The 24,757-nt window shown below is 42.8% G+C and overlaps 1 protein-coding gene across 3 annotated transcripts in view; it reads left to right on the forward strand.

Annotated features, from left to right (window-relative positions):
• The window catches only part of GRPR (gastrin releasing peptide receptor), a 112,291-nt gene that overhangs the window by 15,506 nt on the left and 72,028 nt on the right, over positions 1-24,757 (forward strand). Inside the window, exons 2-6 of one of the 3 annotated variants that reach the window (XM_032475596.1) lie at positions 9,271-9,622; positions 11,185-11,564; positions 18,780-18,910; positions 19,564-19,651; positions 24,564-24,740. In XM_032475596.1, coding sequence (XP_032331487.1) covers positions 9,271-9,622; positions 11,185-11,564; positions 18,780-18,786 — 739 coding nt within the window. In that variant the 3' untranslated portion in view covers positions 18,787-18,910; positions 19,564-19,651; positions 24,564-24,740. Of the gene's footprint in view, positions 1-9,270; positions 9,623-11,184; positions 17,981-18,779; positions 18,911-19,563; positions 19,652-24,563; positions 24,741-24,757 lie in introns of those variants that run through there. The other 2 variants (XM_032475595.1, XM_006193036.3) reach the window with 2 other exon arrangements.

A 24,757-nucleotide genomic window follows, 5' to 3' on the forward strand; every position in this document is an offset into this window, starting at 1 on the left:
AATTTCTACAATGAGCTGTTAATTAAATTTTTCAACTGAAAAAAGTCATTCAAATGAACTAACTGCCTCTAGACTGCCTTCCTGGAGGACGTCTTTGCTGACTCTAAGCAAACTTTTCCAGTTGGTTCTGAAGATACCCCCAAAGTTTCAGGATGACAAACTTACAAACTCCCTCCCTCCTTCTTCCTTCCTTTCCTTCTTTCTTAATTTTATTGTGGCAATATGTACATAACATAAAATTTACCATTTTAATCATTTTAAAGTTCACAGCTCAGTGATCTTAAGTACATTCATGTTGTTGTGCACTTATCACCACCATCCATCTCCAGAATTTTTTCATCTTCCTAATCTGAAACTCCATACTCAAACAATAGCTCTCCTTTCTTTCATTTTATTTTTTCTCTTTCTTTTTTTCTGTCTTTCATTTATTATGTTTTTGAGGTTCACATTTAATAAAGAACTGTTCATAGTGAGGGTAAATTCAAAAGCATTGAATTTGATTGATAAGATGTCTGAGTTTGAGCCCTGAGTCTTCTAATTGTCAACTGGGTGACTTTGAGCAAATTACTCTACAGGCCTCACTTTTCTAATCTGTAAAAAGGGAATAAGTGTATTTACTTTTAATATTTCATAGGAGTGTTGTAATTTTTATAATGGTAAACTAATGTGTTTTATAATGGTGAAAAAATACATTGACTTCTTTATGAGCTGTTAGAATTTCCAGTCAAAAGAGTGAGTGTACCATTAACATGATTGTTGTTTATGTTTATAAGGGAGCCAAGAGGGCTCCCTTTCAACCAGTTGATGTTCTAGTGGACAGTCACTTGAAACGTGTTGGGAGCTGTACCAGGCACACAAGAAGTGTGAAGAAATTTTTGTTAAATAAAAATTAAAAAAAATAAAAAGAAACTGAGACAGCATGCTTATACACAAATAGCTAATTGTGGAAGTGGGAGTAGAACACTGTGTGGCTCCAAGTCTTCATCCAGTCCCTCTCTCTCCCTGTCCTGGGCTACTTCACCACTGGCGTTACCTCCCTGACATGGCCAGGATCAACCCCCGGGCGAGGAGACTCAATAAGCCACACAGTTGGGTCACCATTTCCCCATGTATAAAACCTCTCACAAAAGATTATTTAAATACGGTGGTGTTAAATTGTTATAATTAGACACAATGATTCATATGCCATGGTGGTATTTTTGAGCTGTCATGATTTTTATTTTGAAAAAAAAAAGATAATGCATTTTATTGAGATAATTTAGGAATTTAGAATTTCTATTTTTATCCCCAATAATTTGAAATATGTTTAAAAACTGAAATTGTCTCATTTTCTATATATATGTTTGGTAAATTGACTGGACCAGGAGAAGAACATAGTGGATGCTGTTGGTGGACCCTGGAGGTCACTTGCAGACCTGGACTTTCTGTATTTCTCTGGCCGAGGGTGATCCTGGCCAAGGGGAGGTTTGGGGCAGGCTGGAGTGCCCCCATTAACACCACAGGACAGTTTTCAACCAACGAGGGATGGGAGTTGATGGGTAAAAACCCCAGCCTCTTCACCCATTGGTGGCAAGTTCCAGAATGTGCTCACCACAGTCTCTCAGGGGGTCCGCAGCAGGCCTGTGCTCCAGGTGCCCTGCATGGTCCCCTTCTATCCCCTCCCTGCCCCACTTCCCCACTCCCTCGCTGTGCTTCCAGAGAGCCCCTCCCAAATAAAATACATGCACCTAAATCCTTGTCTCAAGGTCTTTCTGGAGGTGAATGACAATTTATATAGATAATTTATGACTCAGAGTCTATTATACCCTCCACCCTAGAGTATAGGTGATTTTTTTTTCTGTCTTTGTGATTTTTCCCCATTCTCTGTGTATCTTCTATGCCATGCAGTAGAGTAAATGCAGACTGTGTCTAACTTCAATTTGCAGATGGGATTTATAAGTGTTCTTCAAACTTTCTGGCTCATAAATAGCTGAAAAAGTCTAACAAGTTATAAATATATGTTCCTCCCTCCATAACATTTTTGAGGAATGGCCTACAAACAACTTGTGCCAGGATGTTTGCACATCTACTGAAATTTACCTGGGTTACTGCTTTCCTTTGTCATTGTAAACATACCCACTGGCAACTGTAATATTTCATCTTGCTTATACCCCTTCTGACGGGCTCCCTTACAAGATTAGTGCTGAGCTTTGGAATTAGATCATCCTGCTGAAACCCATTTTGGGCCCAGGGGTCAATAGTTGCTCAACTCTTTCTGCCAAAGCACCGTCAGATGTCCACCAGTTGCTTGCATTTCTCTTCCCATTTTATACGTCAGCTTCTACATCCCTTATATCCCAGAACCAGTACCTGTACTTCTGAAACCCTCCCCGCATCAATGACTCTTTCTCTAGCCTCCTTCCAGCCTTTGGTTTTTAGTCCTTCCCTGGTTGGTGCCTTTTTGCCTCTGCTCCAGGGTCTCACTCAGATGGCCTTTTTAGGCCCTGAGGCCTCTGAATATATGAAAGAGCCCAGACTTCACTCTAGGCCTCAGGCCACGAAGAACCTCAGGATGTGTATATAGGGGTGAAAAGGCAGGAGATTAGGTATAACAGACTCAAGGGAGAACAAGAATTTTGGGTCTGCCCAGAAATACACTACTTTCAACATGGCTGCAGCAGGTGGGGAGCAGACATTCTGATCATTTCTTTGGTTTTCTCCCTTAATTCCAATACCAGTGAAGGGGAGCAGAATTTGCCACCTCAAAATGTGCCTCTTTGGCCCAAGGATTATTTTAAGCTGCTTATTTTTAAGAGAGCAGACAGAGGCGAAGATCTAAAAACTGAGTAGCAGTTACCCTCCTATGAGAGACGTTTACATTTATAAGGAAAATCTCCATTTGTAACGGTGTCTCCCTCTTGGTATCAGATTGCCTGGTCAACCACAGGACCATCATGATAGGAAACAGCAGGGCCTAGGAGTGTAGACTTAGGGGACAGCCCCTGCCTGGGCTCAAATCTTGTCTCCAATGCTTAGCACTGATGGCCTGGGAAAAGTTACTTTGCCTCAGTTCCATTATCTGTAAAAGAGCAATAATATTAGTACCTGCCCCATAGAATTGTTGTGAGGATAAAAAGTGACAATTTAAACAAGACTCATAGCATAGTTACCTGATCCATAGAAAGTCTCAGTAAGTTTTAGCATTATTATTGTTGTTGTTCTTAACAGACTCAATCTAACTGAAACCCAGGTATAGAATGGTCTTATTCCTCTGCAATCTGTTACAAGAAAAAAATTCCCACATGGTAGTTGTAAAGTAAGCCTTTGAAGAAAGTAAATATGTACAGGTCTAACTGTCAGCAGCCCTTGCCCCCCAGATGTCTCCTCCATCTGCTGGAGAAATAAACAAAAATGCCTTTATTGGGAAACAGAGCCTTTCTTCCATAATCAGAGGTAGGACTCTCATAAGGAAGGTGATCTCATTGACTTCAGTCCATACTAAAGAATGGCTGATATGCACTCCCCTCCTCAAAGAAGGGTTTGATCTCAGGGAGGCAGTGGGCTTCTATGGGAAGAGAACACCATGGAGGGGAAATTTTGATTCACAAAAAGGTGACTTCAGGACTTTCCTCAGGGGTGGTCCTGGGTGGATCCATGATCTATATCTTAATCTCTCTGAAGAAACTGAGAAAAAGAAAAGGCATGATTACACTTCGTAAGGTGGATCTAGATCCTCTGCCCTGGGTTTAAAGCTTGCTTCCTCCGGAGACAGGTCTTCATTGCAGATCCTTAGAAAGCCCCCTGAAACCTTTGCTAAATTTTCTGGAAAGTGTGTTCTGGGACACTGGACCCCAAAGTGGGGTTCATGTCTACTTATATTGATTTTTATTTAAAAAGAAGGATGAACTAAAAGTTAATACTATGTAGTATCCAAATTGAAGCTCTCCCTGTCACTGAGTCCACGTCAGACGATCCCTTGTCGTCCGTAGTTCAGGCAGCAGAAGTAGGGGTCCCACCATGTACAGGTATCAACAGTGACCTTACTCTTCCCTGCACTTTCAGAAGATGGAGAGGCATTGCATACTGACGCATGCTTGTGCATAATTAACCTCCCCAAATGGAAAAGTGGCTTAAAAATATTCCTGCCAAAACAAACCAGAGCAAAACCAACCCCCACAGACTGTAGGTGATATAAAAATTGTGAGTTCAAGAGACCAATCTGAACATAACAGAGAAGACAATTCCCTCATTCTTGGTAGAGGCGCTAATCAGGTATGACTCATGCAGTCACACTATAGTTATAATAAAGTTTTCCAATGACAAAAGGGTATACTGTTAATAAAATATATAACATATTATTTTAAAATTATTTTACTGTTAGTTCATCTTTTTAAAATTCTGTATTTTAGTGTATGTTTCCCCCCAACCTGTTTATAAACTCCTGTATAATACCCACCCACATTCCACAATTAACATTTCCTAGACTTTGTTCTCACTTTCTAGTGTGTATGTGTGTGTGTGTGTTTTGTTTTATTTTGCTGAACTCTGGAAAGTAAGGTCCAAACATCCTGAACTTTCACTCCTAAGTATATCACTGTGTATTTCCTAAGGACAAGGACACTCTTCTACATAACCCAATGCCATTAGCATACTTAGTGAATTTAACAATAATTCCTTAGTACCATCTAATATGTAACCCATAATCAAATTTCCCCCATGGTCCCAAAAATATCTTTTGTAGCTTTTCTTTTTCCTAAATCCAGGATCAAATCAAGGTGTATACATTGCATTCACTTGTTATATCTTTCTTTTTTTTTCCAGTTGTTTTGAGATATAATTGACACATAACATTATATAAGTTTAGGGTATAGAACATAATGCTTTGACATATGTAAATACTGTGAAAAAGACTACTTGTTATATTTGTTTAATCTCTTTTAAGGTAGAATAGTAGCTCCCCTACATTCTTCTGAAAAAACAGTGTTGACTGTTTTGATGAATCCAAGCCAGTTATCTTGTAGAATGTGCCAGAATTGGATTTGTCTGATTGTTTCCTCCTAGTTAGATTCAAGTGAAAAATTGGGAACAAGAATACTGCTTAGGCAATGTTATGTCTTCCCGTTGCTCTGCATCAGGAAGCACATGATTGCAGATTGTCCTGCTACTGGTGATGCTAAGTTTGATCAGGGCTGCTTTACAAATTTCCTGGGCCCTTTGCACTTTTACCTTCGTGGGATCCCTTATCCATAAAAAATACTAAAAATCATATTTTATAATTGTATTGGCACAATTATAAATATAATCCAAGATGCATTATATTCATTTTTTTCTTCTGATTTTAAAAGAAATTAAAACATTTTCCTGAGCCTCTAAAGGTATCATGGGCCCCAGACCTTGTGCCTGCTTGGCCTTATGAAGTTCTCTGTGGGGTTTGACCACTTGATTAGAGAGAGGGGTGACCTCTGGATCTCCCCAACATAAAGGTACATTTTCCCTTTGTAATTAGATAGTAATCCGTGGGGAGACTCTTTGAGACTGTGAATATCTTGTTCCCCTAAAGCCTCTCCCTCTGGTTTTATCATTTTTGCCTGAATCAGTTATTACATTGAAGGTTGCAGGAATTACCTCCTGTCCAGGAGTGAGAATACTTAGGTGCAAAGAGTCCATGATTTATTTAAGATCATAAAGCTAGTATGGAGAATCACCATTAGGAACTAGATCTCTCTGCTCCCAAGTTCACAGTAGAGCCCAGAGGAAACTGGAGTATATTAAGAAGGAGTGAAAAAGAACATTGTAGTTATTTGGCCCAGAGAGAAGAACAGAAAGGCATGACTAATCTGTTACATACTTAAAGATAACGGTTAGATGAGCACCCAGAATCAGCAAGCTCTTCACTTGCAGAATAAGAGCTCAAAGGAGAGAAGACTCCACTGCTCTGGATTATAGTCATTTCACAAACCAGTTAATAATTGCCTCACATTTCTTCAGAAAAGTTTTTGGCGTTATTCTCAGGGGAGAATAAAGCCAGTGTTTAATAGTCTTGTCAAATCTTATGAGGTATTAGGATTCTAATTTAAATGCTGACAGTGTGTCAATTACCCTCAAGACCATTTTAGTTAATTTCATTTTCTCAGTCCTCTCCAGGTAGTGTATGCATTAGTATTGTAATGGAGATTTTAAAATTTTCTTGTTCAACAATTGCTACAGACTTCAGTAGGTAATTATGGACAAATAAGGGCTGAAATATTGTATCCTTAAAAATAAACAAACTGCCCATATTTGAATAAAAGACATACCTTTCTCTGGGCAAAGGTTTCCAACCCTGGGTTTGGACGCCAGCTACTTCCACTTGCCAAAAATCCCTTTGACACATTAATCTTGCGCAGAGAATGTTTTTGACCTTTGCAGTGTTTGCATGAGAAAAATGAAGCACACAAGTTTTCAGAAGTGGGAAGCAATTGTCTTCAGCCCTATAGTATCAGAGGAGTGAATTTGTCAGTCTGTGGAAGAATGATTCTTACTAAGTGTGTGAAAGTGAATCTGCTCTTGCTTGTTTGTGAGAAGTTGAAAATAAAAGACACATCTGCAAATCACATGTTATTAATCAATTAATTAGCAAGTATTTGCTGAGCCTCTATTTGAAATAAGTGATATGCAGAACAGAGGACCTGGAGCATTTAAGTGATACGGAAAAAAGGGAAGAGATGTAAGCTTCTGACCTCAGGAACTTATAAGAAAGTTAGGTAGAAAAGACATGCCCATGGAAAGCTAGCAAACAATTCAAGATAGTGCATGGTAAGCACGAAATGAGAAGAGTAAAATTAGACAGGTTGGGAAAAGGAATGGAAAGTATGGAGGCCTAGATTGGTCAACAAATCTTCAAAATAATACTTAGAAGCTGGAATTTGGAAGGATAGGATTCAGATGGATGGAGACTCTGGGACTGGGCATGAAGAAAGGAGGGAGGCAGGGAAGTGATGGAGAATTTAAAAACAGGACATAGACTAGTCTCTCTTAAGTACAACCAAATGTTGACAGCTCATTCTTTCAGAGGGCAGCAAGTGGGGGAAGACCTATGCAAAATGATCCTGCAAGTAAAATCTGATAACTTACATGACCATCGTGTTTAATTGTTCTAAAGTTCTTTTGTTGACAAAGAATGGAGGCCACTCAAACTAACTCAAGTGAAAAGGGAATGCGAGAATTGTAAGACGGTAACAGGAGACCTCTTGAACATTCAAATGTAGTTCATGGGCCAGGAACCAAGGACCCTCTGTATGACTTAGGGCCGCATCATCTCAGCTTCTTCTTTTATGTCTGCATCATTCATCTCTTTCTCTCTGTCTACCTACTTTGCTTATTCATCTTCCTTGACATCATAATCTTCCATTTCTAGCATCTGTGATTACTAACTATATCCTCTCAGTTTTTTAGTTTAAATATTTACGAGAAAGAGAGACTCTTTAGTAGCTGGCCAGGCAGTCTACTGACTGGTTTAGATGACTGAGTATCTACCCTGGTCCAACTAGGACTTAGGTCCATAGCAGTAATGAACTTGCAGACACCCTGATCTCCTATATTAGATGTGCCATTCCCCTAGTCAGGGACAGTTAGATAAGCCACAGGCCTCGCTGAGCCCAGTGCACATGCTAGGTTCTGTTTCCTAAACTCACCACTTAATAACTCACTCCCCCTTCCCTGGAGGGAGGCAGAAAGTGAGTGAGGATTCAGGGTGTAGCCAAGAGTGGTAACTCAATGGAGGTTTAATTAACATGGAAACAAGTGGAAATAACTGTTCCTCTGTCTCTGAAGTCCATTATATAAAAGAGTATCAGAGGCAGAACCCAGTGTTAACATAGCACTTTCAGCAATGAACACCCTCATGTTTGTGTGGTCCCAACTCATATCAAATTCCATACTGTAGCAGCTCATGCACAATTGAGCAAATGTTTGTACAGTGTGTGCAGATCACAGTACCGGCTGATATGAAGATAGAAAAAGACACAGTCTTTGCCCACCAGAGGCTCATCCTCTTGTGGGTTCTCAGACAAGCAGACAGAAAATAGGTGTGCAGCCCACCATGCTCTGTGTTGTATGGGGAGTTGTACCAGACATGGAGATACTCTGCTCAGATCTCCCTTGAAGAACAGACTCATTGTCCAACTATGGGGACTGTGGTTAGCTCACCACCTCCAGCTGTCAGCTCCTCTGGGTCCGCTTCAGTTTCAAGCTATGGTCATGCTCTTCTTGGGCAGTTCCTGCCCAATGACAGAACCAGGTAGTAACTGAGGTCAGACTGTTTCTGGGTGGCCCCAACCAATGACCAAGCAAGGTGGTGATACACCGGCTTGATCATTTCCACCAAGATAGGACTCCTCCATTGGGCAGTCTTTGCTCCTGAGCTTCCCATTGGGCTAGTGTAGGGTGACCAACTGTTCCGATTACTGGGACTGAAAAATTTCCCAGGATATAGGACTTTCAGTGTTAAAACTGGGAAATTTCTGGGCAAACTTGGTCACTTTCACTGGTCACAAACACTTGTCAGGTTTGCATCAGGGTCTGACAGCTCCCTCTGCCCAGTTCTGCTTCCTCCCTTTTTCCCCACTGGTATTCCTAAATGATAAACTCTTTGTCCTCCTGACTTCATCTCAGTGTCTGCTTCTAAGAGCACTCAACCCAAGACAGGGGCACAGGTAGCAGCATGGAAACCAGGAAGGATCTAAATACTGCAAGAGAAGATGAGGCTGAAAGAAAGTAGGGCAGGGGGAAGATTAATTTGACAATTACAGGGATGCTCTTGTGTATAACTTTTTTAGCAAACTATTTGTTCTGCAACCTTTGAAAAAGAAAAGAGGCATATGTAAATACTTGGTGACTAAAGGTTTCCTAAACTGCATTTGAATACTCAAAATGAAGGCTTTGCCAAGAGAAAAAAAGCCAACATTCTTGTTCCTGTGTTCTTTGTTAAACATTCTTTGTTATTCATTTCTATGATCTAAGAAGAAAACTGAAAGGAGCTTCAGCTTTTCTGAGAGAATATGGCCAGAATGTTACTGCTGGAGAAAGTGCACAGCATCCTTCAGGGCTTGGACTAGGATAAGGTGAGCAAGGTGCTTGGGGTGCAACATTTAAGGAGACACTCAACTGTGAGTTCAGAGTCGAACCCGAGAATGAGCACCTCCTTAAGTATTGCACCTCAGGTGCCTAGCTGGCCTCACCCTAGTCCCAGCCCGGGCATCCACAATAATACTAGGCAACTTAACACAGAATGTTCCCTCTTTCCTGCCCCAGGTACAAAGCTATCGTGCGGCCAATGGATATCCAAGCCTCCCATGCTTTGATGAAGATCTGCCTCAAAGCCGCACTGATCTGGATCATCTCCATGCTTCTGGCCATCCCAGAGGCTGTGTTTTCTGACCTACATCCCTTCCACGAGGAAAGCACCAACCAGACTTTCATTAGCTGTGCCCCGTACCCACACTCTAATGAGCTGCACCCCAAGATCCACTCCATGGCTTCCTTCCTGGTCTTCTACATCATCCCACTGTCCATCATCTCTGTTTACTACTACTTCATTGCCAAAAATCTGATCCAGAGTGCTTACAATCTACCCGTGGAAGGGAACATACATGTCAAGAAGCAGGTGGGTGCTTAGGAGTGATTCATTTCCTCCTTGGGCATTTGATGCCTTGCATTCCTTTTAGACTCCACTGACAAGTCCAGTAGTTAGGTGGTCACGTCGCCTGACTCTGCAATGAGAAGAGGTGAGTGATCTGCGACCAGATGGTAAATGGGAATGCCTAGCTGCAGAAGACCAGGGATTCAGGTGTTCTTCAGAATCCTGTTCTCTTATGAAAGACCTAAGCTAGGAGGTGTTGAGAACCTGAAAGATTTGGAGTATGGGTTTCTTTTTGAGAAATATCTGAAAAAGTGTTGTTTTAAAAAATAAAATAAAATGTTGAGGCTTACAGGGATATGACTTCTTTGAACTCCAATCACATTGCTTGGATACGAAGAGGGTTACCACATGTGATAAAGCAGAAGGGGCAGGAAAATGAGGCCAGTTGAAGAAAAAGAAATAGTTTGATTAAGATGGGTTCGCATTGATGTGAGTTCAAATCCAGACTTCCTGACTTACTCACTTACCCTCTGTAAGTGTCAATTTCTCATCCATGATGTAGGGTCATAACTCTTATCTTGTAAGGCCATTGGAGGATTACAAGAGAGAGCATATGTACCCCTAGGTTGCCCAGAATGCAGGATGCCCTCTGTATGTGTTAGACTTCCTTCCCTATCCCCTGCCCTGTCACCCCCACGATTTCACCCTCAGGCTTTAAATGGTAGAAACCAAGGCTCTGGCTTTCTCCTCTTTGTCAGTTTTTGCCTTCTAGTCCAAATGTAGATCATGCGATATTTGTGATGGAAAAGCAGAAAGACTCTCCATCCATTTAAAATGTATAGCTGACTCAGTTGGGGGCTGCACCCTCTAAAATTCTTTTTTCCCCACTCAATTATGGGGGGGAGAGTGGCACTTCTCAGTGAAACTATCTCCCTGCTTGAAAGACCTCTCAATAGTGCACATCCATTGTACCCCAAATTCTTTAATGAGAATGATGTTTCCCTTGCAGTAGCAGGGGGAGTTGGGAACAAAGGAGATACTCAGCCTGCTTGGTCTAAGACCCTTCCTATATAGTAAAGACCAGAAATAACTTGAGAGTAAAAAAGGTAATAATAGGCAGTTACCTTGCTTTGGCCATTGAGGAAGGACAAAGCTGGCCACTTTTTCAAGCATCAGAGGGAAAAAGAAATTATTAACTGTGGAGCTAAAAGGCCTGAAGTCATATGCTTGATAACTGCACCAATGCTCTCCTGAGGAAAAAGAGGGCACTTACTAGAATTTCATTGTGTGTCCGCTGAAGCGCGTAATCTACTTTGTGTGAAGATCTGCTCTCAGTGGCACGTTCTAACGGTACTCTACCTCATTGATTTCTGCTTCCCGGCCTTTCCCTTTCTGTGTTTCTAACTTGCTTGCTTTCTCTGTTTCTGTTGCTTTTCCCTCCTTTCTCTCTCTCTCTTATGGAACTCGTTTTCTGTGACTTTGTGAGCCCGTCTATTTCCCAAATTCCTTTTCCCTGTCTTTGTCTCTGTGTTCCCCCACCCTGTCCCTCGGTCCCCCTGTCTCTCTCTGGGTGACTCTCTCCACAGATCGAATCCCGAAAGCGCCTGGCTAAGACAGTGCTGGTGTTCGTGGGCCTCTTTGCCTTCTGCTGGCTCCCCAACCATGTCATCTACCTGTACCGCTCTTACCACTACTCCGAAGTGGACACCTCCATGCTCCACTTTGTCACCAGCATCTGTGCCCGCCTCCTGGCCTTCACCAACTCCTGCGTGAACCCTTTTGCCCTCTACCTGCTGAGCAAGAGTTTCAGGAAGCAGTTCAACACCCAGCTCCTCTGTTGCCGGCCCGGCCTGATGACCCGGTCTCACAGCACCGGCAGGAGCACCACCTGCATGACCTCATTCAAGAGCACCAACCCCTCTGTGGCCACCTTCAGCCTCATCAACGGAAACATCTGTCACGAGGGGTACGTCTAGACTGACCCTTGATCCTGCCCTGCCTAGAGACCCCTAGTTTTGCTTATTACCCATAAGGAACCCTCACATCTGTTATTGTCTCTGTATCCTCAAAAGACCTTTTGGAAGGCTCGTAAGTGGTGTAGGTGGGTTGTGTAGAGGCCCAAATGGGTCACTATTATGTTTGAAAGGCCCATCAAGGTTTATGTTTTCCATTTCAACTTGTGAATGACACTTCCAATGTAGAATACACGTTCCCCCTTTTAGAAAAGGGACCAGGTAGGAAATCATTATTTTAATCATTAAACCCTGATATCCAGATGTGGTCCACTAAGTCATAGAAACTGTATGAACAGCCAGATTTATATAGCAGAAATTGTACACTGAATGTCCACTTTGTGAAAGACTTCACCCTGTCGTTTCTTTAAGCAGAAGCTAGTGCTTTAAAAATATGGTTTCAGTCATTGTTCAGGAATATTTATAGTCACAAACCAAGGAACTTTTTTTTACACTCGTAGCACAAAAAGTCAACTCCAGGAGAGTCTCATGATAAGGGACAGTCCCCAAATTGATAACACTGGAAGCCAATTTAAAACAAATCCCAGAGTGTTGATTGTTTTTTAAAGACATTGCTAAGGACATAGGAGAAACATTCACTGCGTCATTTTAAGACAAAAACACAACCAAACACATTGACATTTGTATCAATGTCCAGATGTGGCTGTGGAGTGGTATCTCACACTCTGAATTCTAACATGATGGAGGTCCTTTTTGCTGTTACCCAACTATCATCATCGATGGTACAGTTCCACCATATCAGAGAAATCCTTTTGGGGGAAAACTGATCATGTTATCAAATTCATCAAATATTTATTAAGTGCATAAAGTATAGTTTTTTTGTTTTGTTTTGTTTGGTATATAAGTTTTCAGCCAAATGTGTTTACTTCTATTTGGCTGTCATTGTCTGCTACATTGAAGCAGTAGTTTCACATGAGAAGAAAGGGATCATGTTCGAGCGGAAATAGAAACACATTTACATTTATTGTGGAAATAGAAACACGTTTACATTTAACGTCTGCTTCACCTAAAGTCTGTTGCAGGAAATGAATACAATGCCAATAATAATGTGTTTTTGTCTGAACATGTGTAAAAAAGTTGCAGGGCTCTTAGCTTTAAGAACCAATTGAAAAACAGCTACATTAACTTTCTACTTAAGAGTATTTAGGAAACAGCCCATGTGCAGAAAAATACTGGACTTAAATCTTTTTCATTTTAAGTGAGTAAAAGATTTTGACTCTCTTACTTTAGAAATCCTGAGTCAAGTTTTTGTTGACTCAAGGACAGGCCAATTCTGACAGATTGCAAACGTGTTAACCCGCTTTCAGATAAGTCCAAATTCTGCAAATGTGCCCTCCCACCCTAAGACAGTTTTAGTTGTGGTTTTCTCTATCCAGGTGAGATAGAACAGTCAGCTCTCATTTCTACATGGCACATTTTAAAAGATTTTTCTTTTTTGATACAAGGAGGCGCTCACTGTCTGCAGAGCTTTGAAGTTAGGACCTAGACCGTTGTAAAGATCTGTGTTTATGGTTGTATGAGCTGGAGTGAACTCTGCACTTCTACTGGCCACGTGCACTTATGTACTGTACACACCTGCTTCCCCAGCGCTCCTTAATTAGAGGGGCCAGTTTGAAAGAAGACAGGTAGTGTAGCTGAAAGGACCAGATTTTAAGCTTGATGTCCTAACTCTGTCTCTAGCTGTATGACCTTGGCTATCATTTTTTTTCATCTCTAGAATCAGAGGACAGTCCCTTCTCTTGCTAAGATCCTCTGAGCTCCATCATTGTTTCTAGTTCTGTCTCTTAAGCCCTTATGTAACCACCTGCTCACAGCTGCCTCACTTCTGCTACCTTTGCAACAGCTCCTCTTGAGAAATCCTTCAACCACGTTCTACACTCATGTTCCCATTAGCGGAATGGGAGGAGAAAAAGACTATTCTATGGCTTGGAGTAATTTGTATGAATGATGTCCCATTAGCTTGTCATATTTTGTAGTTAGAGCTGAAAGAGACAGAAAAAAACATATTGCTATCTCCTCATTGTACAAAGAGTACTCTTGCTATTGACCCTTTGTCAACCTCCATGCCCCTGTTATCTTGAATGACTGCTCCATAATTCTACCCTTGGCTTGCTCCAACACTCTTGAGTATGAGTGACTCCATACCTGGTTAGTTGCTAAGGTGTATAGCACTCTGTGTTCCTAACATGACTTGTTCGACATCTCTGTTCTACCTGCTTCCAAAGCCATTTTGGGAGTCGGTCTTATCCTTCAGTTAGCACCATGGCATAGACTGCCTCTGGCCTCCTTTCTAGCTTCTGGATAAACAGGAGATCAATGTCTATGTCTAGCTGTGTGTTCTTAGGCAAATCCTATCACCTCTTTTAGACTCTTAAGTGAAAGGGTTGGAGGAGGCCTTTGCCAGCCGGTGACCTAGGATTGGTCAAATTATTTTGTGAATCTACTGATGGATTGACTCAAACCTTTTGTTTCAGATGAACTTAGCTGGGCCCTTCTCTAGGGAAGTCAAATTTTTATTTCTCCTTCAGAACCTATAATCTTGGTGAGAGAGATCCAAGCCCCCATGTGGTATCACCTCTCTGCTAGGGGAGAGCGTGGCAGGGGCTGGAGCTAAGACATTGCACGCCTGGCTTCCAAAGATAATCACGTTTAGTGCTTATATCTTTGGTGAGGGGGAAAAATCAATTTTGGCTGTGGAAAACCATCTGTGTTTATTCAATTGACAGACACTACCTTTCAATCTATCTTAAATTGAGCCTCCCTGAGGCAGGCAGCTCAACAGTGATAGATTAAGCAATAAAGGAAGCAGTCTTCCCACCAACAGCTACTGCTGGCAGGGAAGGTGCGGCCGCTGTTAGGAGGGATGTTCTGCAGCAAGATGATCCTCCCTGCATGGCGCAGTCAGGGCCTTGTCCTGCCATTGAGGGGAGGAGCCTCCATGAATGTGGATGGCTAACCCCTGTCCTCTGGCTGCCCTCACCCTCTCTCCTCATTGAACCTGGCCTTCCTCCTCATTGCCAAGCCCTGGATTTCCCACTTTGCCCCACAATTTGGTTTAATCTTGAAGGATGGAGAACCCTTAGATAAATAAACAGCTTAGAGGCTGCTTCACATGAACCAAGTTCAACTTGTTATGAAAACATACGTTGAATAGAAACCAATGAACTTTTCCACAGGCACACTTGTTATAAAGTCTTCGTTTATGCCTAGAGTAGCAGTTGGTTATTGGCCTAGACCTCTGTTCATGCACCAAGTGGCTTCTGGTAATAGTGATTAGTTTTGTTTGGAGACTACAAATTGAATGACATCCTCAATCTGTGGACTGCAAGATGGCTAAGTCACTTTTCCTAGGAGCCAGATAGAAACTATGGCCCTGGGAAGCTGACTGTATGGAAGTTGAATAATTGTACACACTGTGTTGTGGTGAGATGGGGGGAGCAGTGCAAACTTTCTTGCCATTTGTGCCTTTCACACCAACATCAGGAAGGAGCTGTTGTTAAAGAGTAGCTTAGTACTGGGGAGGGAAATAGTCCAGTGGTAGAGCGCATGCTAAGCATGCATGAGGTCCTGGGTTCAATCCCCAGTACCTTAATTTAAAAAAAAAAAAAAATTAGAATTAACCCTGGGTTGCTGGGAGAAATGGAACACATCTGTCTAATTTTTGGCTGAATTTTCATAAAGTGGATTAGCAGCTGAAAACAAAGGAATTATTCACTTTCCTGGGACTAAGCTTTGTATGAACTATTCAATGAAACCAAACCCTAACAAACTATCTGGATGGTCATTTCTCTTGGCCCCCATCTCAACAACCACCCCCTAACACACACATGCGCGCGCATGCGCCAACACAGAAACAACTGTAATATTAGGCAATCTCTTACCGTGACTTTGGCCTTCCCAGATGCCCTTCTAGGTGAGGGCTAAGCATTAACTTCAGTAATCAACAAATTGCACACTGAAAACAAACTTTTCTCATGTGAAACTTCACGTTAGAAATGCATTCCGTGGAATTTATCTAATTTTTTTTAAACTTTAAATAAGAGCCCCTCGGTTAAAATATTACATGTTCACAATTCAAACAATACTTTGCATTGCCCTAGTGTTCATGGCCCACAAAGCACTTTTATACCCATTGCCTCATCTACTCCAAGCCTCCCCTGCTGGCCTAAGAGCTGCTTTACATCCTTTATTTACTGTGGACATTTGTAAATAACACTGACTAGTGACCATCCACTATTAGATTAAAAGGCCCATGGAACTATGAGGCTGAAACATGAAACTGCAAAGACTGGGCCAGATTTGACATACAAAATGGTGATTTCATAAATTTCAGTATAACCTGATCTTATTCATTCTCACGGCCCATTCTATGATACTGAAGAACAGCGCTGATCGTCACTTCCCCGGTTACAGGATAGCCTGCTGCCTGCCAAGTGAGTCTGTTTAACTTGGCACAAGGGAGTGAATGGTGTCATTGTCCGAATGGAGTTCTGTGGCTCTAGAAGTGCTGGAAGGAAGGGGCTCGGCTTCACCAAGCACCGATGACGTGCCGGATGCTAAGCACACTGCTTCATCCTCACAAGCACTCTGAAGAGCATTCAGAAGATGAAGCTGAGGCTCCTGGAGATCCCTTCTCTCTCCCAAGGCGACCTGACACAGGTCAATGACAGTATTCACGCCGACCTGTATCTCTCTTACGTCCGCGGCTGCTCCACTGCTCAGCAGTGCTTCCCAGATCCACCCATGTGAGAAATTCACTTCATTGGACCTCATGGACCGGCCTGTGCCCTACTCTAGATTTTGTCCAAAGGCCTGAACTCATGATAAAGTCAAAGAATATACACAGAGGCATTGAAGATGTTTCTAAGCACCTAAGTTAAGGACTCGCTGCAGGCCGAGGTTGAAATACAGTACAAAGTAGGTGGATAGAAGTCCCTTAGTTCAGTTGCTCCCAGAGACACAATTCAGTTTCAACCAGAGGCCCTGGGAAGAATTTTCCACCTTGTTCTATGACTAACCGAGGAGGAAAAAACCTTGGCAAAGGGCCATGTACAGAGAGAGGCCCCGAATGAGAATAGTCAGTCCAGGCATCATCTTTGAATCAGGATTAGTTGGAGAAAAGGTTTCAGGAAGAGGTGGAACCACCCACTTCCCTGCTTCTGCCCCCAGAGAGTAAGATACGACCGTGGATGGCTTCCTGGAGCCTGGAGACCCAGGCTACATGAATAGCGTCTAATAGAAAAATATCTCCTGGACTAAGGGACCAAGTCATGGGCTCAGGTATAGACTTTGGTATCTGAGGGCCTAATCCCAAGTGCCATGTTATAATCCCAGACACCACTGTCTCTCTGCCCTCTCTGAGCTCATATTGTAGAAGATAACATTATTTTCTTTTTTTCCCCCAATTTAAATTTCATTCCCAGAGCAATATAATACCATGGAAGGACTCACGTAATTTTATGTTCTTTTAAAATAATCATTTTAATGGATAGTATACCCTCACACATTCAACACCTCATTAATTCCCAGACAAGCTTGAAAATTTGGGTATAATCCAGGATTTTAGTGTTCAAAGTACATTATACAATTTGGGCCTGTTGTGAACTCAGATTTTTTTCACCACTTTGCTTCCGTTTTAGCTATTGATACTGATATATCAATAGTGACCATGTACGTCATTAAGGAAGTAAAACTGATTTTATTCAAAAAATTTTTTCTCTGTAATTTGCACTTGACTGATTTTAACATGACCTTTTTGCATCCAAGTCAGCAGGGTTTTGGGTAATAAAATTTGTTGAAATGGTCAATTCAGTGAGTTGTAAAAATATCTGGCATAAACTTCTTAAATGTCATTTTCTGTTTTGTTTTAAATATTAGACTCATATTTTGTAAATTATAATTGTACTTGTTACTATTAACTGTAAATATTTATTGCATTAAAAATGTGCTCTGTATTAAATAACTCAGAACAAGTTCCAGGTGTGGTATGTAGTATAAATAATGTCATGACTTGGCTTTGCCTAGACTCCTTAGAGTAATGAATTATTTATAAGAAATTCACAATAATAATATGAATGATTCAGATCCTTTTAAATGTGCAAACTTAACTGTGTGACCATGTAAAATTCTATCTCTGAAGTGTGCTTATTGATTGTATTCTGATTTTTCAAGAAACGTTCCCAGTGCTTCTATCACATTGTACCTAGTCTGTATGACATTAGGTCAAATCCAGTGTAGTAAACTGAATATTCAAGTCATAGAAGATAAGAAATGTGTTTTATTTCTTAATATAATAAAGCATAACTTATGAAATGGACAGATGCATGTATGCAATGTTCAATAAAAAATATAGCTCTTGCATGTATGTAGTCTGTGGCTATATGCCCCATAGATGGTTCCAGAACCATCTATATCAGAATCACCCAGGCCACTGGTTGCAAAATGCAGATTCCCCAATTCCACCCCTACTGACTCTGGCACATCTGAAGGTGTGACCTAAAAAATCTGCATTTTAAAGCACCCCCAGGGATTCCTCAGAACACTTGAATTTTGTTTTATTAAGTTTTTAAAATAGATATATTTAACTTTTGAATAGGTAAGACATTCTCATGATTCAAAATTGAAAGCACAAAAAGGTATTCAGTGAAAAGACACGAGGCTGCCCTGTCCTCACAGTTTTCAGCATCCATCACCACCTTCCTCCAAAGGGTGGTTATTGTTACTAGTTTCGTATATGTGTGTACCTCTGGACATTATTTATGCATATGCAAATAAATACAAATATGTGCTTTCCTGCATCCCACCACCAGTTTACAGAAATGGTAGTATATTATATGCATTGTTTTGCCCCTTGCTTGCTTCAGTACACACCGTATCTTGGAGATCTTTCCCTGTTATATAAGGAAAGTTCTTCCTCATTTTTCTTACAGCTACAAAATACCTCCTAATTTATTTATCCAGTCCACCATTGATGAACATTTAGGTTGTTTCCAATATCTTGCTATTATGAACACTGTTGCAATGAATACCATATATAATTTCATGCATGAGCAAGTGTTGCTGTAGGAAAAAAATCTTAAATGTGGAATTGCAGAAACAGACCATATACCTTCATCATTTTGACAGTTATTCCAAATTTTTCTCTTTAGGGCTTGAATACCAAAGTTTGAGAGCCTCTGCTTTCTGGGATAATCCTAATCATCAGAGAGCAGGAAAGCAGCAAAGAAACGACACAACGACTGGCTGCAGATGGGGGCTGTCCATGCCCCCTGCGCCCTAGGTGAGAAGTGGTAACCAGGCCCGCCCATCAGATCAGTCAGCCAGTTCCCTGAGGGGCACACTGACCACCAGGCCAAGGGCGCTCCAGAGTTGGGGTGTGTATAACCACCATGAGGTTATTTGGGAGAAGGTTCTCTGTTCCCCAGATGTATCACCATTCCATTTGCCATGCACCCCCGCCCCCAAGACGTGTGGCATGTTCAGCCCACGGTTAAACTGTAAATGCCCCCTGAAAGTGTCACCACTTTTAATAGCTAATAGTGATGATTCATATTTGCCCCTAAAGTAGACCCCGTATCTCTAGTTTTCCTGGATTAGATGGGAAGACAAGGAGACTAAAATCTTTGAGGCACCCAGGGCATAAAAATCCAAATTGACATTTAAGATTGGTATGTGTTAATTGCTCAGAGCTCCACCCAAAGCCCAGGTGATTTTTCCTATTAGAAATACTCTGAACTCTCTTTGTAAGCTGCCTCTCGTGTCAGAAAAGAAAGCTCTATTAATGCACAGATTATAGTATTGAGAATTTAATATTCTCTGAGAGTCATGAATTATTGGAGTTGGAGGACACCCCCAGAGAATGCCCAGACACAACCCCACATCTCACAAATGAGGAAGTTAAAGGAAAGTATCATGATGTGTGTTTCCACGCAGTCATCAGGCTTTGGGAAGATGAAAACTTATTGGCTTGAAGATGACGTGGATGAGGAGAGGTTCATCAGGCCCTTCTGCTAGAGGGAAGGTAAATCACTTGGCACTATCTTATAACACACCAGGCAGAGAATCTTCCTCCTCACTGGGTTCAATGTTGATAAATAATGGCTTCTAATGCAAGAGAGATGGGATAATATTTTGTCAAGAAAATGACACAAAAGCAGGGGTCCTGTCCCTTGAATATGGACTGAACTGTGTTTAAAATTATACAAATGGATTTACAAAAGCACCCCCCACACACACTCTTCCCAGAGGTGAGGTCGAGGAGGTCAAGCATTTTGCTCCAGATCACTTGTCAACTTTGACATTTACCCAGTGTGTTTCCCAGTGTCCCTCTCACCTCAGGGCCTCTCAGAGGGACTAGACTTGCTCTGACTCACTAGTGTACTATTTGCTAGAACAGTCTATGTGAGTGTAGAGTTTCTCCAGGATATTGCTACTTAAAGTACAGTCTGTGGGCCAGCTGTCACCATCACCTGGTAGCTAGCTGAAAATGCAGACTCTTGTGCCCGGCCTCACACCTATGGCATCAGCATTTTACCAGATCCCCGAGTGAATCCGACGCACATTCAATTGGTGACCACTGGCAGAGGATATCATTTGCTGTGAAGAAATCCATAAGAGGCTTGATATTTTTTCTGTGCCGTCTGGTGATGTCTACACATTTCCCCAAAGCTTCTGGGTTGAGAGCCTTGGAATTCTTTCCTTATGTGGCCTGTGTTCACCACCTTTGTCATTTGGACCTAAACTCTGCCCATATAGAGTGGCAAGGTCCCTCAGTGTCCTATCCCTGTGCTCCAAGGGCTGGGAGTGTAAGAGTTCAGGATATTAGCCTTGCAGGACTGCTCACCCTTATTGGCCAAGAATCATCATAGAACTCACCACACAATTGATTCTTTTTCCTTTCTCGTGGTATACAAATGAGGTCAACCAACAGTGGCTGTTGTCTGTTGTACTCAAGTCATTCCTGTCCAGAAAGACTAATTTCACCTGATAGCAACTAATGGGATGTGTCAGGCTTCCCAAGTTTCCATAAGAAAGCTTTGTCCAAAAAATAATAAATTAATAATAATAATAATAATAATAGTAATAATAGTAATTGTATCTGCCTGTTGTTTAATGTTTCTTTTAAAGAACTGAGAACTATCTGGCCATTAAACCGACCTCAAAGAAGGTACTGGGTTTCTGATTAGATGGTACTGTTCCAATTTTACCTGGGTCAAAAGAGATTGTTTAAAGTCCAGTATACCTGCCTTCTCAGAAGCAGAATCCTGACCACTAGCAAAACCTTCTTTGCTGTTCCTTTAAAGCAGGAGATGCAGTTCTGCTTGAACAAATGCAAAAGAAAAACATCTCACAAGCCAAGGGATAAAACCAGTTGGGTCCTATCTGAATGCGGCAGCAAGAACGAAGGGGCATCACTCCCCTCACTGGTCTCTGGGTCTCTTGAAGTTTCTGCCTTTTTGCCCATTTTAAGAGAACATAGAAAAGAGGTCACTCAAAATTGTGCATGTACCTAATAATAAAGGCCAGTCCCACTTTGATGCCAACTGGTTATTTACATCCCAAACCAAATCACTGTCTCTCAAGACCTTCACCTCTTTCTGTGTCTTCTTTGCCTTCTAGTGGCCATCAAAACTCCCCCAATCATCTAAATGCAAAACCTTACCCTCATCTCTGACTCCATCCATTCAGCATCATCCACATCCAGCTAGCCTCCAGCGCTTGCAAATGGCTGTCCAAAATGTCTCAGGTGAAGAAACCATCTCCCCAAAGCAATGCTCATTCAGTTCAAAAATACTTTACCACTCGTGGGTAAACAGCTGCTGGGCTGAGCACCCAAATGCCTCCGGCCTCAACTTCTGCTCCAGGACCCCATACTTCTCCATGATCCAGAAACTGAAGGATCAAGCTCCCAGAGCAGGGGTCTCTGGGACTGGATAGTGGAGGCCATCCTGATGGGTTGGTACTCATGTCATGGCCAACCTATAATTTTGACCCTCCTGAATCTACCTGGCCATGTGTCCCTGCCCTAGATAAGATGTGCTCCTTGTTTTGCTTAAACTCTTACAAATAGCCCCTAACAGGCTCCTATTTTTTTATTGATTCTTCACATTTCTTCTAGATTACACTTCTTTATGTACAGCTCTGATCATGTTGCTCCCATGCCCACATTCTATTATTGTTCCTTTCCCTGGGACAAAATCCAGTATTTCTAGCCTGGAGGTCAGCTCCCTAGTTCCTAAGCTTACCTCCCACTGCTCTGCCTTTCCCCCTGCACCGACAGAGTTCTCTCCACACCTTGCTCCTACGTGGTCCTTCACACCTCTCTAGCCCAGTGCTTCTCAACCTGGGCTGCCCTCAGAGTCACCTGAGGAGCATTAAAAAATCTTGATGCCCAGGCCCTGCCCCAGAACAACTGAGTCAGAATCTCTGAGAGGGGAGAACCAGGCATCTCTATTCCAAGCTCCCCTAGTGATTGCGATGAGCAGACGTGGTGGAGGACTGTCTCACCTAGGATGCCCTCTTGGATCTCAGCTGGCCCGAATCCACCCTGTTCCTTGAAGCTCAGCTCCAACATCCTCCCTCGGAGAAGCCCTCCTGCTCTCCTGTGCTTGCAGAGCACTTTCTCTACGGGTCCTAGCTTTTATCATATCCTGCGTTGAATTAAATTTACTTGTGTGAATGCTGGTCTCTCCCGGGAGATCAGGGATTGGCAAACATTTTCTCTAAAGGGCCAGAGAGTAACTATTTTAGGCATTGTGGGACATACAGTCTGTCAAGACTACTCAACTCTGCCACCACTGTAGCATAAAAGCAGCCAAAGATAATGTGTAACAGATGAATTTGGCTCTGTTTTAACTATTCTATATTTGCAGAAACAGGTGGTGGGCTGGATTTGGCCTGAGAGCCATAGTTGCTGACCCCTACATGAGACTAACACAGTGCTTTCCAGGCAGGAATCTTTTCTTCCTTCCTTCCCTCCCCCTCCTGGAGGTACAGCTTCCTCATCTCTTGTAACTCCAAGACAAGGAACCATTTTCCACAAAGTTTACAATAAGGGAAACTGCTTAAGAGTTTGAAGATATGTGGAACTTCCCAGGAAGTCTTTAATCAAGGAGACAGGAACCAAAATGAGGACCCCCCTGTAAGAGGGCTGGGGAGACCAACACCCCAGAATATAGGCAAACCCACAGAGACCAGCCTAGGGCTACTCCAAGACCTCTAGGGCTCCAGGCAGGCCTGTGAGGCTGAGCAGTCCCTTCAGGACTCTCAGGATCATGATGGCCTTGGTCTAAGGAGGGAGGGAGAGAGGGGTCAGTAGAGGGAGAAGTGTGATCCTCCGACTGATATCAAGGTGAGGACCCGGAGTAAGGAATGAAGGAAGGACTCAGCCAGAACAGCAGGGTACTGTAGAGCCCTGCCCTGCCTGTTGCCAGTGGAGGTCTGGAGCAGCTGTGACTGGATTTGGGTCACCCTGACTTCCAATTCAGTGGTTCCAGGAAGGAGAAGATCTGAGGGAGCAGCCCCAGGTCTGCTGAGGGTGGCATCGCAGGAACGGGCCTGATGCCACAGTGCTCGGGGTCAAGGTGAGGGACGGCGAATGAGGAGTGAGGGAACCACCCCACCACCCCCAGAACATAGGAGACCCCACAAATCTCCCCCATCCTGCTCCAGCTGGCCACCCTGGGGGGCCCAGGAAAGAGTTATCAGGTCAAGGAGCCCCCTCATTTCTGCCTGGAGGGTCACAGGGAGAGGAGGGCTTTGCCTAGGGGGGTGGCCCCAGTTCTAGATGTTCAATAAAAATCAGGGTTGGGATTCAGTGATAGGAGGGAACCCCAAACCAGCAGAGAAGCTTGCACAGAGCCTGCGTGTTCTCATCCCTGGAACACCCACAGCAGAGCACTCAGCTCAGGAGCCCTTCATTTTTGCCTAGAGAGTCACAGGAATTGGAGGGCCTTGGGATAAGGGGCGGCCCCAGTTTTGCAGAGGGAGGAGTTTTGGCCCCAACTGGTGTCCAGGTTAGGACGCTGAGTACCAATGAGAAGACTTCTACCCCAAACAGGGGGCTTCCCAGAGCCCCATCCCTGGTCTTGGTCTTGGGAGGCCTGAGGCAGGGGTAACTAGATGTATAGCACCCAACGTCCTAGGGTCTCTTGGAAGTGAGGACCTTGGTTGGAGGCTGATGGACCCAGATCAGTGGAGGAAGGAGTCCCAGGCTTTGATATTTGTCCCAAACAGTCCTGCCCCTGCTGTCAGGCCTCGGAAGCCCCATACAGCTTTGAATGGATGTGGTTCACCCTGACTTTCTCCTTGGGGAATCCAAAAGGTGGGGGACCTCAGTGTGATGGGCACAGACTCAGCAAAGTGGAGGGTGGGTAAAGTAGCTTAATATCCTTTGGCCTTTAGATTCTCCAAGGAATGAGAACCCTTAATCACAACACTAGCAGGGAAAAACAGGAGCTTGACCAAATCAGAAGTGCCTTTCTCTTCTGGGTTTAGATTAATAAATAGAGCCAGAAATTTCAAGACATCAGTGCATTGAGATTAGCCAGAGGGATTTTGATACCACTTTTCCTTTTTTTTTTTAACTCTAAAATCTATATCACATATAGAAAAGCATATAAAATATGTATGTAGAGTTTAAAGAATAATTACATGAACACATATGTGCCCACATGTAGCTTAAGAAATGGAACATTGTCAGTACCTCAGCAACACCCAGTGGTCCTTCCCCAGGGGCATACCCCTTCCTACCTGCTATGGATTGAATGATTGGGTGCCCCCAAATTCAAAATGTCGAAGCCCAGATATCCTGGTATTTGAAGGTGGGGCCTTTGGGGAAGTAATTAGGTCTTGAGGGTGGAGCCCTCATGATAGGATTAGTATCCTTTAGAGGAAGAGAGCTAGCCCTCTCTCTCTCCACTGTGTGAGGACAGGACCAGAAGACAGCCATCAACAAGCCAGGAAAAGGGTCCCCACCAAGAACCAAATCTGCGTGCACCTTGATCTTGGACCTCCCAGTCTTCAGAACTGTGGGAAACAAATGTTTGTCGTTCAAGTGCCCCAGTGCTGTAATTTGTTACAGCAGCCGGAGCTAAGACGCTACCTCAGAGGTAACCACTATCATGAA

This window comes from Camelus ferus, chromosome X (genome assembly GCF_009834535.1).
Source record: "Camelus ferus isolate YT-003-E chromosome X, BCGSAC_Cfer_1.0, whole genome shotgun sequence".
In the NCBI taxonomy this organism is placed as follows: domain Eukaryota; kingdom Metazoa; phylum Chordata; class Mammalia; order Artiodactyla; family Camelidae; genus Camelus; species Camelus ferus.